This window comes from Podarcis pityusensis (genome assembly GCF_964106645.2).
Source record: "Podarcis pityusensis genome assembly, chromosome: 15".
Taxonomy (NCBI): Eukaryota; Metazoa; Chordata; class Lepidosauria; order Squamata; family Lacertidae; genus Podarcis; species Podarcis pityusensis.
Window position 1 is genome coordinate 18,069,821 of NC_138040.1, and position 20,268 is coordinate 18,090,088.

At 40.2% G+C, this 20,268-nt stretch overlaps 1 protein-coding gene across 7 annotated transcripts in view; it reads right to left on the reverse strand.

The window, feature by feature from the left end:
* Positions 1 to 1,228: 1,228 nt before the first annotated feature.
* ZBTB44 (zinc finger and BTB domain containing 44) overlaps positions 1,229 to 20,268 on the reverse strand; it is a 32,943-nt gene continuing 13,903 nt past the window's right edge. For 4 of the 7 annotated variants that reach the window (XM_080983514.1, XM_080983513.1, XM_080983516.1 and 1 more), the window contains exons 2-6: positions 17,305 to 18,371; positions 11,690 to 11,774; positions 10,206 to 10,369; positions 8,926 to 9,226; positions 1,229 to 6,683 (exon numbers count right to left, since the gene is read on the reverse strand). In XM_080983514.1, the coding sequence (XP_080839640.1) occupies positions 6,401 to 6,683; positions 8,926 to 9,226; positions 10,206 to 10,369; positions 11,690 to 11,774; positions 17,305 to 18,322 (1,851 nt within the window). In that variant the 5' untranslated portion in view covers positions 18,323 to 18,371 and the 3' untranslated portion in view covers positions 1,229 to 6,400. The remainder of the gene's footprint in view (positions 6,684 to 8,925; positions 9,227 to 10,205; positions 10,370 to 11,689; positions 11,775 to 17,304; positions 18,372 to 20,268) is intronic. The other 3 variants (XR_013979953.1, XM_080983517.1, XM_080983518.1) reach the window with 3 other exon arrangements.

Sequence of the window (20,268 nt, forward strand, 5' to 3'; positions counted from 1 at the left end):
TTGCCTTGCTGAGATGTGCCCTTGAACTCCAATGCCTCTTGCATGTCTGGATGGAGTTAAGTGGTGTGTACAAACTAGTCCACTGTACAAAGTTAATCTCTTTGCCCCTCCCACTTTTCCTCTGGCCCCACCGACCACTGGCATGTGACCCCCTCCCCACAGAAAGGAAAGTAACCCTTGAGCTGAAAAAGTTCCCTCAGCTTTTCCCATAGTCTCGTGGGGTAATCCACAGGATCTTACAAAGAGCTCTCACACATGCTCAGCTCCCTTCCAGATTTCTAATATGTTGAGCAACTTCCACTTTGAGACTTGCCAAATGCATAACTAAATCTCAAGCTATTAAAAAATCCCCAAAACTACAGTCCAACACACTTCTCCCTTTGATGGGAGCCAGCTGGGGGTAAGAACTGAGAAAGGGACAGGAACTAGTCCCTCTCTCTCCTGGTTAGCAAACCATCACTTGAGAAAATGTTAAGTCAAGTTGCACTAAGTGTAAAGTACCTAAGTGCCTGACAAACTCATCTGTAGCACTTTCTTGCATACGTATTGGAACTAATGGTTTTCACACCTAACTGCATTGGATTGTACAGAAGAGGGTCCCTCAACAATTAAAGGTTGTTTACCCGCCTTCTTTAGCAAACCAGAGGCCAGTCACTAGGCGTAGTCTCTTAAATGCCAATGACACCTGACTGTGTGGAGCCTTTCACCCCTAGAGAGAATGCAAGATTTCAGCCCAAAGGACAGAAACCTTGCAGAGGGCTATATGCTTGATCCCACAAGTTGATTTAAGAACTTAAGAGCCCTGCTGGATCAGGCCAGGGGCCCGTGTAGTCCAGGAACCGAGCACAACATATTGTGTTCTATTGGCTGCAAACCCGTTTGCAAGGGTATCAGGTCATAGATAGCGTAGGATGCATGAAACCCAGTACAGCAGAATGACTCACTTTGGTTCTTAAAATAGGCCTTAGCTATATGATTTCACCTCCTGTTCACCCTGAAAGCTTGCACAGCTAGGATGGTAGTTTACATTCCAGACAGTCTCTCTATTACAGCACTTAGTCTACGGGACTGCAAGTTGGCCTTCGTCCATGTGCGCAGAAAGTTCCTCATGAGCATGGGAAGCATTTCCCTTATAAACGATAAGGCCAATGTGCTCTTTGGATCCCGTCTGGTGTCTGAAAATCACATGCACATAGACATGGAGAAATAACAACACAAAAGTAGGTGCTTACTCCATAAAACATTAATATTTTAATGAAAAATCTTATCATGTTTCGATCCAAAGACACTCAAAACTAGTTTTTCTTCCCTCTCAATTTTGACTTATTAATGGGACCAGTCTGGAGATTTTTTTTGTTTTTGAACTTTTTTTTAAAGATTAAACAACCAGGCTAGCAAAAAAGGTACCCAATACATATTCTTCTTATATCAAACAAGCTAATATTTCAGTACAAGGTAACTATACAGAATATATACATCACACAGAGAATCACAAAAGCGAACACTACAGGCTCAGAACAGATTTTGAAAAAACCATGATATTCACATTGATTACAAGAACTCTAAAAATGATTGTAACAGTGAAACGGCACTTTAGTTTACAAAAAGTCACAAAAATATATATATAGCCACCAAGAACTATGGGTTCCTGAAAAATACTAATAGCCAGATATAGTATATAAAATGCAAAGTGTATTTCAACATTAAAAATAAAACCAAACCCAAAAAACATTTTTTTTCTCTCCATTAAGTTCAATAAACATGCCAAGTAGCCTAGCTGTGGTCGGCACGGATGAGAAAAGCTGTATGAGATGGGCAGCTGGTGACTGAAGACTGGCACAGTTAGAAAGGGGAGGGAGTCACACACACAGTGGCTGGGGAGCCCCTTGAGAGTTCAGTTCACATTCCCAGATCCATCTTTACTCCCTTCCCCTTTAAGGATTCTACAAAGGCCCAGAGACAAGACAGCACTGCAAAAGTGGGGCCTGGAAGCACTCTCCAGCTTCCGTTGGGGGGGTGGGGTGGAAGTCAGAATAAAGCTGTCAGCATGCGGGCAGCCGAAACCAAACCAAACCAAACTGCACCACCCTTCTGAGGTCTCTCTAACCCCGTCCAGAAAGGAGGTCACAACAGTGCTGCTGGAGAGCATCATCGAGGTGGCCAGGCCCCTGGGAGAGATTCACGAGACCCGCTGAAGTACTCTTGATACCACACAGAGAAATTAAAATAAAAACAACAACACACCACAGAGCTTTAAAACCAGTTATCTTGCATTTAAAAATATTTGCATCATTTCTTTTTAAAATTACCAGCTTTTATTCTATGATGAGCTCTAGTATTTATTTATTTCTAATATTACTCCGCTTCCCAGCCAAATGTGACCCCCGAAAGCCTTGAAAGGCAGAGTTTACCCCTGAATCCAAGCAGGAAACACTTGTTCCTAAAGAAACATAGGGCAAGGACTGTTCACTTTTTTGTTTGTTCTGTTTGTTTCTGGGATAAGAAAAGCAAGCCTTTAGTTTCTGCAGAAAGGCAACTAAGGAGCAAAAATTGCCTCTGTTATAGTGATCCTCATCCAAACCATTCCTGGTGCACTGCGTTCTGCAGACTTTTAAGAAAAAGGCAGAGGAACAGGATCTAACCCTCTGCCATCTTCTACCTTAAGGCTGGTGAAGAAAAATTAGTAACAATCCCTCCCCCCCAAAAATCTGACCAAAGCCACTATTTTAAAATTTGCAAATGCATTGTTAAAAAAATACAGTTTTAATCTCTTTTGGGAACTGGGGCTTAGGGACTTTCATTTTATAAAATATATAATATATATATTCATATATTTTGCTACACTGGCACTGGTTGCTTAAAAACAACACTTTTTCACATTTACACTTTTCAGACTAAGGATAAGTGCCAAAACTAGAACTAAGGACACAGATACCATGTTCTGTGTTAGAAAGGGGAGCAAAAAAATTGGTCAGTCTGAGAAGAGGCTGAACGGTCTTCCAAAAGATGCATAAAAGGCAAAATGAGCCCTAAGCTGGTGACAAGAGGTTTGCTATATGAAATTGACATTGGGGGAACATGGTCTCATTTCCCACGTACACATACCCTCTCCATAGGTGTTTGTGGGTATCACCTGTTGGCACATTGAAACCAGCCTCACAACTTCTGAGAGATGAGGAAAATGTCAGGTGTAGATCCTAACTCCCACCTGCGCCCTTTCCAAATTCTGTGTGATAACAGACGCTTTTCCTCTGGATATAAATCTCTCTCACACACAAATCATGGAAAGGCTGTACAGTATATCCAGATTCTCTGGGTGCTACATCACATGTGTAGGTCTCACTGAGCGACCGCTGGAATAACTTGGGATGGTTAACTGTAAATCCCAACACTACAAAAGCATCACCAAAGAAACTCAATTTTATTATCTTGGGTTGGAAACATCATTGAGCTCCCCCAGTGCAATTCTTATGATGATGCCTTGGAAAAGATGCAAGCTCAGTGGGATTTAAAACAGGGATGGGCAAAGGTTATTAAGCCTTAAGAAGGGTTGTACATCCAGCTGGTGGCTTTTAGATTAGTTCACTGAAGCTCTTTGAAATAGAAGACTGTGGGAGCAAGCTGGGGGAGATGGGGTCATTCTCTTTGAGAGCCCAGGTTGGGATGGAGAGATGAAGACCAATCACTCAGGCTTGGGTAAAGAGATTGGTGCTGCAGGAGGAAGGAGGAAATTATTTCTCCACGGCACTGGCCAAACTTTCAAGAAGCTTATAAATACCCCATGGGGCTGATGGTTTGCAACCCCCGATTTAAAATATGCTATGCATATAAGCATATAGCTTATTTAAACTAGGCACACTTTAATTGGAAGTAAAGTTTAATTTAAATAAGTGGGGTTATGTTTTCAAGTTAAACATGGGTAAGACCCCAAATTTACCTAGGAGATTTCATTTTAAATGCTTCTAACAGACATCCGACTCAGCAAGTTAACATTTCCAAATGTCAAGGTACAAAAACAAGGACTCTTTTTCACAGATAGGTAGCTCAATGGAGAGGGGGGTATTCCTTCACCAGGAAACATTTATGTATTACAAAAATGTTTCTTTCTGTGGAAGAGAGAATTTTCAACTGATCCTTTACTGGGCTGGGATTTAAAAATACTGAATAAATACAACAAGGGATGGGTTTTTTGTACTGTGACACAACACAGTAGCCCGTAATTCACATAAACAGTAACTATGCTCAATTTTACTTATGAAAGAATAAACTTGAGGTTCGACACACTTTTTATGAATTTCTTCATTTAGTGTTTTCCTTTGTATTACTTCTGATATGAAGTTTCACATCTCCTAAATGTAGATCACCTGCTCTACATTTGCACATATCAAATGTGCAATTTGCACTTGCAAATTATGACTCATAACTGACCTTATAGAGATAAGATGTACTGTGTAGGCAGACCCCCTCCATCCTCTGGAAAAGAGGTTAAACAACTGCAAAGCACACCTGCTGGATGGTCTGCCAAGTAATGAATTTGCATGCAACCGATGTGCTTCCTGCATCATTTAGACTCGTTGTCTTAATATGATTTGTGACAAGACAAAACAAAATATTTACCTATTGGAATTTGCTACTTCAAGTCAGTTTCATCCTGCATTTATGGGATAAAATAAATGGACAGTCCAATGCATCCAGAGGAATAATTAAAACTGCGGTACAAACGATTCTCTTTTGCTGATTTTTGTTATATGATGGAACCATCGTACTTCATACAGGTTCAACCTGAGAAGAGGGACAGAGCCTCAGTGGGGGCATCTTCTGCTGAAAATAGTGGAAGTGTGATTTTTTTATTCTATTTGAAAATCATGGGAAGAAAAACCTAAATCTATTTAACAGAACACTTGTACAAAGAGATGCCTCCTTAGTTTTGTGTATTAGTAGAACATCAAATTTCTTCAAAACTATGATTTCCAACTATTGCTGCATAAAGTATCAGCCCTGCTAATTAACCTCTGCAGTGACTCAATTATTTTTTTCCCTATCAGCCCCCCACTTAAAAAAAATTATTCTTAGTGTGATGATAATGTGAAATTCATTTCATTGGTACCTCCTTCAGATAAATTTCACTTAAAAAAACATTTGGTGAATTGTGAAACTTCGATGTGTCAGGATACTCAAAACCAAACAAATGAAAAAGATAGATTAAAAAATGTAGTCCAAATTAAACTTCCAAGTCTTACCAACGACAGAAGATGTTGGCAAAACCCCCAAAAACTGCCGGCCTGAAAATGCCCTATCATGTGTTTACAACCTTTTATAAACTTTGCAGGGAGAAATGAAATGGCAAGTCTTTCTGATTATTGCTTGCTGGATCTGTGTATGTAGCCAGAGTAATGGCTTTTATGAAACCAGCTTGGCAAGGGTATAAAAATGTTTTAAAACAGGAAGATTTTATCATTGCTAATAGGCCTTCTGTAAACAACCCCTGTTGGGTTAGAAACTTGGCCTCTAAAAGAAAATAAATTGCTTGCATTATCTAAAAACAGTATAATAAAACCGAAGTGCATACATAGATGTGTAACTGCAAAAGAGTACATTAATGCACAAAAGCTCTTTTGCCTTTTGTAAACTCTCTCCTTGTCATATATTCATACTACTCTATGGTGTTTAATACAACTAGGACTTCTTGACTACAGAGTTTTTTTATGTACCACTTCGGAGAATGAAATTCAGATAAGGCCATCTGCATGAACAGTTTCTAAAAAGGAGTGGCATGTCAGAGGTGAGCATACCTAGGCATGTTCCCCTTTGCTTTGCCAAAGCCAATCAATCATCCGCTTCTAAAAACAGAGGTTTTGTAAGCTTTAGAAACAGTATAGTAAGCATGCCTTAAAGAAAAGAACAGACCGAAATTATTCCTTCTAAACAATACATGAAGGTCTACCAATGCAGGCAAATTTTTCTCTTCCATACTTGTTTTTTTTGTGTGTGTGCGTGTGTTCTCAAAACTCATCATTTTAAGCACCATTAATTTTTCTTCCTGCACCAGAAATCCTGCAAAAATGGGGTGAGCGAAGCAATCCATTAACAATTAGGTCTAAACTGCAGAATGAGAAACCACAAATGTAGTTTGAGTGTGCTTAGCTTTCCCTTAGAAGTGCATGTGATGTTCTGATAGAACCTTACTGTGCATTTCAGTCTTAAAATGTTTCCACAGAAGTGCGCGTTTGGCTGTGAAGAATAGTGTAATATCTTTTGCAGTTTATGGTTTTAACAGCATAGCTTACAAAATTAAAAAGGGGTACATTCTCACCCCCCCTTTTCTGAAAATTAAATTAAAATGTACAAGACCAAACACAGGCACTTTCCAAAAAGACAAAAATGAAACCAAACTGCGGACTTATTCAATAGTGATAGACGAGAGCCCTGGTTTCGGGGGGTCATCCCGGCTCACGTCGGCACTTGCAGTCGTCTTTGGCTGCTCTGGCATGTCTTCTTCCTTTTCTGCCAACCCACCCAGAGGCCCCAAGGGGAAAGTGCTTTCACAATTCTGAGTTGATGAAACCTGTGAAATGACAGGCATTTGGACAGAGGAGCTGCTTTCAAATCCATGCTCTCCTAGCTCATACTGGCCAAGGGTCTCTTCCTGTTCTTGGTTTAAGTAGTCCGGTACTAGGAAATCACTAGAAGGGAGGTCAAAGGTTAAGAGAGACAGTTACTTGTTAGTGAAACATTCAACATGCTTGTGCTAGCTACAGCATGTCGTAAGGCAACGATAAAGCTAACTTCACAGCATGGCCTCAGGAAAAACTGCCATTAAGAACTAAATCTCTATTATGGCTCTCATATGCCTTTCAAAGGTGCTGTGACACCTGTGTTATATAACATGCTAGGTCACTCCTTTAGAGCAGCTTGTCCCGTGACTCTAGCATGGTTATTGTCTTCATGCTACCACAAAGCTTTCTTTTCAAATGTCTGTGCTAGCATGGAGAATTCCAACATGCAGCAATCCCACAAGCTTTCTGCATGTAAGCTGAAACTTGTGAACTGCCCCCAAATTGCAGTGATATCATGCAAAACTACAGCAGAAGGTCTATTTTGTATTCCACTCCCCACTCCCTGGTGGTAATTTCGTTATCTGGGCATAGGTTCAAACCTGGCCACCCATCAAGACATATGAAAAACACACAGTACAATCAAAGTGCAATCATGCCCCAAAAAGATGGGAAAAGATTTAGTGTTTGTCTGCTTTGAAAAAAGAGGAACCAGTAAGGAAGCAGACCTAAATAAAAGAATACAGAAAACAAAACAAGTATCAGGCCCATGAATTGTATTCACCCCACCCTTGCCCCTGGCAGAGATAACCCTATACTAAGCTAGGGGCTCTGGGGCCAATGGCCATGAGTTGAGGATGATGGGAGTTGTAAACCGTAACAGGGAGGGTACCACACTAGCTGCCTCTACTCTGGGGAAAGCTGCAGCGTGGGGAAAAAGTGGTTGTGGAGAATTTTGCCCGGGGAAAAGCCATGGAGGGCATGAAACCCTCAGTTCTCAACCTGATTGTTTCACTCTCCCATGACACTGGGTGGTCTTGTATTGCAAAGTCAGGGCTTAGCCACACTTAATTTTCCTCCGCTCTTTCCAGGCATGATTTAAAGCTCCAAGTCTGAGCACCCTATTTTTACTCTGGAGTTGTTCCCATGAAAACTCGCTTTTCATAGTGTTGAAAATCTGCAGAAAACATGAACTGACATTTGCTCCGATTCAGCTTTAAAGAGCAGGTTTTCATGGGGAAAGCTCGGAGCAAACAAAACAAAACAAAACAAAACAAAACAAAACAAAACAAAACAAAACAAAACAAAACAAAACAAAACACACAACATTAAAGCACAGGGTTCTGCCTGAAAAGAGTAGGGCAAAAGGTAAGTGTGGATAAACCTTAATGGGTGAAACCCAATGAAAAATATTTTTGTTGGACTAGGATTTCAAAATTTAAAAATAATATTCGGAGGTTTGGACAATTCAATTTTTTTGAAGTGGGAGTGGGAAACTTAAAGAGACACTAAAATGTATCTGCTACCCAAGAAAATTAATCATAAAAGGGCTCTGAGAAAACAAAAGTTAAACAAAAATACATACCAGCATTTTGATCTGTGACAAAATCAAAAACCAAAATGGCATACATTAAAAAAAAGTTTTGAAACAAAAGGTTCCTTAAGTTTACTGTTTGTGGTCAATTACATATTAGAGAAAACTGATATTAGAAGTAAATAATAAAGGGTTGTAACAAACATTTCTGTGTGGTAGGCTTTAAAGGGTGCCCTACCAAGTACAAGCCAGTCAATATAAAGCCGTTTCAATTCAATTATTTTCAATGGGAGATTTATTTAAGTATTTGCTAAACATCTGGCGTAATCAACTTTGGTTGGTGCCCTTCCTTTCTGAAACTGGGAGGGCTATCCATTTCACGTCAGCTGAAATTAATTCCCCGTCAAAAAGTAGTATTGAAACATAACTAGACATTGCAAACCAGATCAGCCACATAAAGGGTAATTTGTTTCATTTGGATGCAGCTGTTAAAGAAGTTATGAAAACAAAGGCAAGAAGATGGGAATACCCTATTCAACACTGCTAACCTCCTCATGGATACTCCTGGTCAGTAAACCGAGGGGAATATTAATGTGAGGCAGTCTAAAGGCAACATGCTGCCCTGATTATGTAATATATAGAATATATACAGTTTTTTACAACCCCAAAAGCAGAATAGAGATTATTGGTGACAAGGATGCAGTAGACCACTGGACTGCAATAAACTGGCAACCCAGTGGAAAAAGATACTACAGGCTGCCCCAAACACAGGAAGAGATGGTTCAGGAATAAAAAAAAGGCATGTTTCCCTGATAGGTTTTTTGCGGTGCACCTCACCTGCTCTGGAAGTAGTTTGCTAGCTCTGACGCTTCATGGTTCAGACTCCTCAGATGAACGATTAAATTTCCAGAGTTGGTGAACATGGCGCCACATGTTTTGCACTCGTAAATCCGAGGCTTGCGGATAATGTGCCGGGAAACCCGCATGTGGTGTTTATATTCCCCGAAGGAAGTGAAAGTGGCACTACATATCTGGCACCGGAAACAGCGTTTACCTTCGTGCTTCAGGCGATGCATCTTTAGCGAATAAGCCCGGGTGAACTTTTTCCCACAACGGTCACACTGAAATGGTTTAATGCCTGTGGGAAGACAGAGAAGGAGGAAATTGACTCTCCCCACCTTAAGCCAATAAGGGGCAAACTCCATTCTTCACGGACTGTAAGGGCAGAAGCTTCTACCTATGAACACGGAAACTGCTTTCTGAAGCTTCTAAGAGCCGTCAAAGGCTGAAAGTAATAGCAGTGGTTTTTCAAAAAGCTGGGAATATGAATCTTTCAAATAGATATCAATCAGCTGCAGGATACATAACTTAAATCTGATGTACAGTGTTGGAGCAATAATGCCTGCATCACATGCTTGGTAATTTTGTTATGCTTGCAAGAATGCTTTCGGTCGGCCACAGTGCAACATTCTTTGCACTCTTCTCCTCATGGTAGACAGATGTTAAGACTAAGCAGTCTTTCCTCTCTGCTCTTGATTATACAGGTTGACTGAAAATGCACTCCTAAGTTGCAATCCTATGCACACCAGCTAGGAGCAAGTCCTACTGAACTCCATGTGTGGTATGAGCAGAGGGAACAAGTTCTGATCACTTCTCCCCTCTGCATATCTCCTAAACATGTTCCCTGAACCCCCTAGAGTAGATTTAAGGGGCACAGGAGGACATGGGAGAAGTCCTGTTGCATAAGCAGACCTTGTTCTGTGCACTCAACAACTTAATTGAACCCCACGCAGTGGAACTTCTGAGTAGACATGCAGAGGATTGTGTTGTTCAGTTTTATTGTTTTACACAGCTCCAAACCCTTATGAAAGCATCTCTGTGCACCATTTTAATTTATTTTAGCTAGGAAGGCTTTGAACTCCTAGCAATAAGGCTCCAATGTGGAAGAATGTTAGCCTAGCTATTGTTATTTATTATTATTAATAATAATATTTTTAAGGCCCAGCACCAGCAAGGATATGGCTGCTGAGTGAAAAAAGATGTTGCATGCTCTTCAAGTCACATGGGGGTTGCGATCAAACAATGCATTTCAGAAGCACAATGTGGAAGGTCCTTACCTGAGTGGATGAGCATGTGCTGTTTTAAGTTCTGAATACGGGTGAATCGAACACCACAGGTGGGACACTGAAAAGGTCTATCAGGGCCATTTGGGCTGGGTCTCTCTGTGCTACTGGTTGAAGGAGCAATATAGAGCTGGTAAGGATACTGGACATTCTCCAATCTGAAGAGGCAAGCAATCACTCTTTTAGAGGGAGATCAAGGAGAAAAATGTGAAATACCTAAACACAAATATGAATGTATATAAAAACAACAACGAAACCTCAACAACAAATTCAGAAGCAAAACTGAAGTTCATTCTGCTAAACTGTATTAAATCCCTCAATCTCCTAAAAGACTGTTTTGGCTGCAGTGGAATTCTTATGGAAACTGATGAACAACATGCTGGCAGTCAATGCATGAAAATGAATAATTTGCATTAAAATACTGTCACAGTGAATTTGCATCTGAATCATTGCTAAAGTAAGCCTTTCAGAAAACTGGTTACATTTGTGATGGGTTAGTAAAATCAAGAGTGCGGCTGCAGTGTCTGGACCAAGTACCAGGCTTAAATCCCACCTCTCATCTGAATTGCTCGGGTGGCCTTGTACAAATTACAACAGCAGTGACTACCTCACCATGCTGTTAAGATTATTTATGAATTTGTACCCACTGATTTTATATAGAATTAATGCAGTACAAAATAAAATAAACTACCAAATAAAACCAAAAGCAGACAATAAGAGACTGATAGTTCTGAGACTGCACACTCCTTCCCCATACCCCAGCTCAAGGTTTTCCTGCCAGCCTCAACCAAGGTTGAAGATTGGCATAAGAACTGTTGTTACAATGATAATGGTATTTAGTACATACAATTGGTTATGACTTTGGTATTCAATCACCTTTCCTCTGTGGTGTAACAAGGTTAGGCTGAAAATTGGTGACTGATCCAAGGTTACCCAGCAAGCTTTCTGACTAAAAGAAATTTGACCTTCTGGGTCCAAAACTACTACCACACTGGCTGTTTTATTCTGGAAGGCTTTTGGGAACTTTTTTTTCCTTAAAGGAAAGGCTTTTAACAGTGCCGTGCTGTTTTTATTATCTGTATTTTAATAAATTTGTTTTTTTAACATGGCTTTAATTCTATTATAGTTTAATAACTTTTTAACAATTATCTTTTATATGTTTTTAGCTTTTTGTATTTTATCTGTGTTGTTTTAAATTCTGTAAGCTGCCTTATGTCCCAGTCTGGAGAAGAGGCAGGATACAAATAAATAATAATAATAATAATAATAACTATGCCCCTCCTCTCTTCTTTAGTTAAAATCTCAACCTCAGAACCATTTCAGCACATAATCAAGCACTAACATTCACAACCTTTCTAAATCATGTGATCCATTAGATATGAACTGTATCTTACTCTGCACAGAAATTGCATACATGTGTGCAGTCTCACAGTATCCTAGGCCCTGCAGAACACTTCTCACACTGTGTGTGTACGTACCGGTCATCATCATCTGCATGAACGTTACCACCAGAGGTACTCTGGAGTGTTGGCAATCCCTCAGTGACCCCTTCATCTATTGAACCTAGGCAGTTAAAGAAACAACACACATTAATCTTCAGTTTAATGGAAGCATGTATGCACCAAGATATATAATCAGCTCTGTAAGAACTTTACTACTTCGATTACACATTTCAAAAGCCAATGATTGCAAGGATGGCTTAATAAATAGTTCAGTAATAAGAATGTGTGTCTCAAAATAACCAACTAAAATCACAATCTCTTTGATTTAGGGCCCATGGGTCTGGGAACTACCTATCCACGTTCTGTTATTTTATTTGCCCTAGGTACTGATATGGTTGGACTTGTATTAAGCTTTCTATCTTGCTTTTATTTTGGACCTACTTGTAGAGAGAAAGTTAACAGTATTTTTCTGAAAAATAAAAAATATATACTTTTTATTTAGCTGTAAATTAATCTATCAACTCAGATTTAAGTAGAAAATACCTTGAGAGGGATATCAAACTGACATGTTAAATGGTGCAATGCATGCAGAAAGAGGCAAAGACCAAGTGCCCAACTAAAAAGTAGTCTCTGAAGTCCACATCTTTTTCTCACAAGCTCCCTCTTCTAACTGTGGCCCCCCCAAACATGATTTGTTGTGTGCACAATACACTCCCAAGCAACCTAAACACAATGACCTGTTTTCTACGCAGTAAGTTTCGAACACTACTATGCACAGAGGCAAATACTTGTTTTACTCAGTCTACATTTAATTCTTTGTATCTCCCAAATCATAATTGTAGTATATCATAAATATTCAAAACAGAAAAAAGGAACAGCAATTTTAGTAAATCATATTAGAGATTATGTGATTTAATGTTCTTTTACGGAAAACACTTCTTGGAGAACATCACTGTTGATCGCAAGTGTGGCTTTGGAAAGACAATGCTTAGACATTGATTACTGAGGTTGATAAATTGTGTATGCTGACTTTTCTTGGCCAGACCTTGTCCACCATTCTTAAAGCGTCAGCTCCTGGCTGGCTCATTATTAATCTGAGGCTGTGATCCTAAAAATACCAGGAAGGCCCATCAAACTCTGTGGGACTTATTTCTTAGTCAGCACTTAAGTCTACAAAGCCATTTAAATGGTACAAGATCTCCAAGTGAAAATCTATTGTTTAATTATGTTAAGAATTGTAACTTGTTAAGAAAATAAAAACAATGGCTTTGTACACTCATATAGTGAGCATAGTTTTAACAACTTATTCAGATTGTGATTATATAAAACAGCAGATTCATAGAGCAAGCTCTAGGCTGCAGGCATAAACAAATAAAAACAACATAAATGTTAATTACACAGTGGTACCTCAGGTCACGTCATCTTCGGGTAACGTTATTTCAAGTTACGAACTCGGCAAACCCAGAAGTTTATACTTTTGGGTTTTGTCACATGCGCATGTGCAGTAGCGCTCTATTGTGCCGTGTGCATGTGCAGAAGTGGTGCCTCTGGATATGGACTTTTCGGGGTAAGTACGGACCCCCGGGACGAATTAAGTATCCGGAGGGTCCGCTGTACAGTATGTACTTTATATATTGAAAATGTCTGCATGTATGTAGACATTTGCTTGATTTTTAAATCCATTTATTAAACAAAATTGTAACTATTAGGCAACACAGATTATCTCTGTAGTCACCTTCACAATTATAAGTGAAAAATCTGGCAGATGCTGCCAATGGCATCCTTCCAGCTCTATTCACATGCAAATAAAATGTACATATGCAGTAAGTTGCACAATAATGTGGATGGGGATTACCATTCAAATACACAATAAAATGTTCATGCTGTCCAAAACGATACAGGGCAGATAAGACTGCATCTTCACTTTGATACATAGCAGAATTATGTCTACAGTTCTCAATCCAGTGAGGGATATGTCTGTGTTAAGTCTGATTATGCACCCAGATCTACTTAAATGGATCAGGAACTGAGGTCCCCAATATTGTTTCCTTCTCCTTTTCTCTGAACTCCGCAAAATCTTTCCTCATATTGCCTTCCTTCCTATAAACCAGCTATGAAAAATACACACAGTTCAGCTGGGTCTCTAAATGTCTGCCTCAAACCTCAATATAAAGGTAATTCCTCAACCTTTAGCCTTCCTCTGCTATCTCAATACTATTAATTAAGCTTATGGCCAAGGCAAAGTGGGCTGGGGTGGCCTATGTTTTGTTTTGCATTAAACCAATGATCTTTCCCATTCTGTAACACTGTATCAGCTGTGTTTAAAGCTTCAAGGCCATTTTACTCACTACCAGTCATTTTGTATAAATATTCTAATCATAATAAATTGAGTGCTTCTTGCTCTTTCCCCAAAGCAGGCAAGATAATATTGGCATCTATTGGTTTCTGCTAATTTCCCTCCAAATAAGCAAAGCAATATTGGTATTTACAACTGTGGCGTGCAGCAGTCTCCAGAAAAGATGTAAGATATGGATTTATATGAATGTGCCTGCAAATGCTGGTCAGGAAGGTGTGACGGAAAAGTATGATTTTGCTGGGCAGGTTGGTTCACCAAGTGTTTTCTTTTTCTTTTTTCCCTGCCACCAAATGGTTAATGAATGGCAGCTTCCGATTGGCCCGGGGTTCCAGGAGAAGGAGCTGAAAAGGAGAGGTTTTGGAGAGACAGTTTGGAGCTTGGGAGATAGGGAGGGAGAGGAGAGGAGAGGAGAGGAGAGGGAGTTGGTTCTGGGTAGAAACATCCACTCTGAGGAATATATCAAAGGCTAGAGAAAAGAGTCTCTGCTCTTAGTGTGAAGGACAGTGTGTGGTGTCCTGTAAGAGTAATAAGCCAGGAATTAACTGGGAGGCTGAGGCTGAGCCAGGAGAAGTAGAAGCTGGAAAGATACAGTCTACTTAGGTCTCACTTAGGTCAGGAGGGGAGAGATTCTTCTACAAAAAGAGAAGACTCCCAAACCAGTTAAGAGGGGTGTGGTGATGCCTTGGGTCTGTTACTTGGAGTAGGGTTGTCAAAGGGGTGTGTAAACTGACAGGAAGTACCACCTTGTTTAAGAACCAAAGTATTAAGCGGCAACAGCTGTGAAACAACTGAGAAAGAACTGAAGTGAAATAACATTACAATCTGAAGTATCTATGTTTTACCCACTTTGTGTCATAAACTTCCTTTGTTAAATAAAATCTTTCTTGTTTCTTTGGTCAAATCCTGCCTGAGACTCCAAATTATTAAGTTTTCCCTCATACAGGTCCCCCACAAGATAATCTGGGGTGGTTTGTAGGCATTCATGGAATTGGTGTTCTGTGAGGTGTGTGCACTATATTTAAGTGAGGGCGGGCCCAATGGCACCAGGGGAAAAAGTACCATTGCCCCGTCACAGAAGGCATCTAGTTACTTCTGTGCCAAGCATGCAATAATATCCCAGCCAAAAAAGGAAATGATCGTACGTTTAAACTTTTAGTTTAGTGACACAGTGCTACTCTAAAATTGTGTTTTTAAAAGATATCTTACTGAAAATATTTGACAAATATTATTTCTGTATGCCCTCTACCCCCAGTAAACCACAATGCATGATGTGGATTATGGATGAGTAAATAGATTAACCAGAGAAGCATCAGAGACATGTGCTCTCTTAGGACTGCTGCCTGCCTCTCTGATGATCTTTACTCTAGAAGTGGGGAAGCTCAAGTAAGAAACAGAGAGCAGTGCAGTCAAGCAAGAATCATCAAAATGCAATCTACTTCTTGAGCAAGAAACCCACCGAAATGAAGTTATGCAAGATGCTTAAACAGTATTTATTTCATAGGGTATAGTGAACCTCCTAGTGGACTGCACCCCTCATCTTCAAGGACTCCAAAGACAGTCACCCTGAAGAGAACATTCTGTTTGCTGGTGCCTTGTGTAGTTACTAATGGCAGCCAGCAAGGGGCCTGTTCTGAAGAACGTCAGAAGAAAATCCTGAGGGCCTGAACCTTGAACAGTGCCCCAGACCACCAGCATCTTCTTGAAATCCCATTTTACAGGACTGGTAAGAAAAAAGAAGCAACTGAGGAAGAGAAGTCATAAAGCAGACATTACCGCGGGGGCCCCCCAATGCAGGAATAAACTATAACAAAACTCAAGTACACACCTGACAAACAGCCCATCACTGAAACAGATGAGGCAAACAAGTATGCCTCACGCCATACCTTAAGTTAGATACATGTTGATTTTTGAAGTAGCCATGGCTAGTATTGCCTCCCCCCACTCAAATGCATGGAATTATGCCTCCAAATTCCCAAGAAAACTGAATAAAGTTTGACCATCTGCTACAGCAGCTACTTGCTGTACCAATGGAGTTCCAGCATAAACAAGGACTTCCCCATTCATTTCAATGTGGGACAGACTCTGGGGACATGAAGAACTGCCTGTGACACCAGACAGGAGAAACCCTTTAGATGCTGGTACCCTTGTGGGCTTATATGTATCCAGAGCACCTCAGAGTTTTAGATCAGATCACAGATCTTTTAGGCTGGCAAGTTGCTGTTTCCCCTTGACGCTGATTTCAGGTGGGTTTTTTTTTTTTTTGTCTGCTGAAGCTTCTGTTTTCCTTTAAATGATGCAATAAACTATATTCCACGCTTTTCATGTAATGATTTTTCATAACTGATCACATGTCACTGGCAACTTCTTCTCTGAACTCCCACTTCCATGTGTTTAAGGGCATGGGTCAGATTACATCAGTCAAGTGAACCAACTTCTTGCTAAAGGAAAGCTGCCAAGGGGGAAAGAACACTGTCTCCCCCATTAATTTATAAACCACATTCTCACATTTCTGGCAGATTAGTTATAAAGCGTCTAGTAAGATAATGAATAACACATTCACATTTGTGTGCCTTTAATTCAAAGAAGATTCACAACTGCTAAAGTCTGCAAAAGCTCTAGTAGGTGAAGCAATTTAATTTGAGCAGAAATGCTACCAATATAGAATGTCAACATAAGAGCTATTCAAAGCATGATGCAAAAATAGCAACAGAAATATGTTGAGGCATGTGCCTCTGGAAAACTGTTCCTGCTTCCTTAAAGCAACAATGCAGTTGAGGTAGCATGACTGGACGGCTCAGACATTTCCTCCCTGAAAGGATCAAGTCAGAGAAACTAGTCACCCTCCACCCTCAGGCCATAATCATAAGCACACTTCCTAGGGTGTAAGACCCATAGAACTCAATGGAATTTACTTCTAGTTGAGTCCACTCTGGTTTATTTTTATCCCACTTTTCTAGAGGATAAAAAAATTCCCACAAAAAGCATTTACTTCTGGATAAATGTGCTTAGAATCAAACTATAAATGAGATGTTTACGTTACAAGACAGAAAATTCAACATTGAGTTGCAAAGCCCATCAAAGGCACTTCACACTATTTAGACCAAACAAAATGGTTGAGGGGCAATGAAAAGCAATCAGCGCTATTAGATAGCATTTACAGAAAAGCCTATAGAGCTTGTTTGAAAAAAAGTGTCACTCTATTATTCGAAATATTTACATAACAAGATGAAGCCTTTGTACACAGTATCCAACAATATCCAATAAAACCACAACAAAACATATAGAGTGATTGTACCTATAGATGATGACTGTGGGCTGATCAAGAGGTCCTCCTGAACTTGTTCGCTTCCTGGAACTGTCTGTTGATCACTCAGAGAACTTTGGGATGCACTGACAGGCTGCGATACTTCCTCATGGACTTCCTCGTCGCTTAACCTTTCCACTTTAACACGCACATCTTCTTCAATGACCAGAGGTGAGCTGGCCTTTGTGCTCTCACAAGTCACATAATCAGCAATTCTTCTAGCTGCTTCAGATGGACCAGGCACTTCTAGAGTCCGAGAATTTTCTACTTGCTTCACCTTCTCTGACTGAAGTCTTCGGTCGATTCCAAAAGGGAAAGTCCAAGGAAAAGCTAAAGAAGAGTCTACAGGGTGACTTCTAGACTCTGCATAGGAAGCTGAAGGATTCAGAACTTGTGGTGAGTTTGTCTGAGTGCTACATTTAAGTGGACTTTCTGGCGACATGACTATGTAACTTTTACGTTTCCGTCGTGACTCTCTGCAAACAGGAATGGTTCTTTCCACCACACTGCATTCAGAGGAAACTGGAGAAAGGCTGCCATCTCGAGAGGTAAAGTTGCAATTTGCACTGTTTTCCTGTCCTGTATCTAGCACCTTTTCTTGCTGGCTACTAGGAGTGTTCCACAAAATGCTCGACTTCATGAACTCGGAACACGTGCTAGCAACACTGAACATTTGCATATAGCTGGCCGCGGCCAAGACATCAATAATATTTTCTGTGTTAATAGACAATGTTGCTGTGTATGCATATTCCAGAAGAGGCATGAACCCAGTCACTGTCACGTGATGCAGGTCAAGTACACTTTTGCCATCATCCTCTGCTTGGCCAACCAACTTGGAACGGAAGAAGTCACTGCAGGCAGCCAGTACCACCTTGTGTGCTCTGAAGATTTTGTCTTGGACACGAATGGTGATGTCGCAGAAGTGTCCGTCGTTACGCAGCATGTTAAGCTTCCCAAGCATCTCCTGGCTGTGTGCAGGGGAATTGTGGGTAAATGTTTTGACGCCCATTTTCCTCCGATGTTTGCTAGGATCCACAATGCAAGAGATCAAAATGTGCCTAGAAAATAAATAAAAAATCAACTGTGAAATTAATGCTGTCTCACAGTTACTATGAAAAAAGTTCAGTGCTTGGGAATTCAGCAGAAAATCTGCCATCACTATGTGTTCAAGTCCAACTCCATAGGAATGCCCCAGTCAGTAATTTATTTCTATGCTGCTACAAACTATTCTGCTAGTTTGCTGCCCACCCCAAATGACAGTAGGAGGCTGAAATTCTACATTACTGTTGGTTGAGAGAGGATAAATTACTGACCATAGTTTAATATGTTATGGAAACAAGCCTGCCTGAGCTTCAGGTTCAAGTGCTCCCCATTCTTTTCTTGGGTGTGGCTGCAAGAAGGCAACTGGAACCCATAGGTTGAGGTTACTGAAGTTTATTGAAAAGAAGCCTATGGTTTAGTTGTACATCCAAGCTGGGCCACTAACTTTGGCAGTACAGAGTAAGGATTGTAATTAACAGCAAGTTCTGAAAAACTGAGAAGTTTCATTTTGGTCATTCACTGATAATTGGGTTAGGGTTGGAATAGGAGCTGGACAGGGCAAAAGGAGGGCCAAGGTATCAGGATCTATGATAGTTTAGCTCATAAGAGTGTGACAGACAAGGATTTGTTTGGTGACTCAAGTTGCAATGAAATGTACACTTTCCTGGGCTTAAACCCACCTGAACACAAAAGGGTTTACTTCTAAGTAAAGCACAGAATTGCATTATCATTGCAGGGTTGTTTTTTTTTTTTTAAAGATTAATTACTGTATCAACAAAGCAAAAAATCTGCATCTAAATGCAAGACTAGCACCAGTGTGGCTAAAAGTATAAAGTTATGGAAGGAAATAAAAGATCATGCATGTTTAAGGAAGCCTGGCATCTACCTTGCATTTTACAGGATAACAACTAAAACTTCATTTTAGTAGCAGTCTAGTTGTCCTGGTAAATTACTCATCACTCTGTTGAAAAACAGCCAATTTTGACCTCATTTTCCTGTCTTGTTCCTGCTTTCTCACTCATCATATTGCAAATTACTTCAAGAGAAAATAATTTGTCTTCTGGAGCACAAAATCAACTGACTAGCATTATGGAGATCACATGGTTCATCTACTTCAATAGCTGAAAATTATGAAGGAAACGCTAACAATATAACAAGGCAAAGACCTACTAGATTGGCTATACATGGATTTAGAATGAAATTGTGCCCCATTTAGAAAAAAAGAATTAAGCACAACACATCTTTTGAATGAAACTGTCTGCAAGAAGACAAAGGTTCTGAATATCTATTAGCCAACATAAAATCAACTTCAATAAGTCCAAAATATTACTGATTATAAACTGATCTTTAAAAAATCCTTCCTTCTAATTTCCCTATCAGGTCCAATGCTGGATTGGGATACAATGGGTCCTGAGCTCCTCTGAATTCCTCATTTTAGGGGTTTCTGCTACCTGGGAACCCACTGGAAGCACTTCTACCAATCTGATCATTTGACAGGTGTACCGGGAGCTCCACACTGGCGGAGTGACACTGATAGCACTCTGCAGTGTCTAGCAGGACTGGCTGGGGGGGGGGGGGAAATCTCTGCCCAGTCCAACACGCACACACCCTGGCACAAATCAGGGTCTGGAATGCACCTGTAGTCATGGGAATGATGCGGCAGTGGCTTTAAACCTCAACAGCAATTTAATCAAATTAGCCCTAGTACAACTGGGTGGCTGGATGTGGCCAATGGCATTTCTTTATTCTTCCAACATGATGGGTCTTCTCATCATTCTTAGCCTAAATAGTAACCCAATCTTCCCTTCCCAACTTTCTTGCCGTAATCTATTAAGTTGTGTTAAGTTTAAGGCATCTAACTAATTACTATAGAATGGTTATGATTTTGTGGGACATTGGTACACTCCTGTGAGG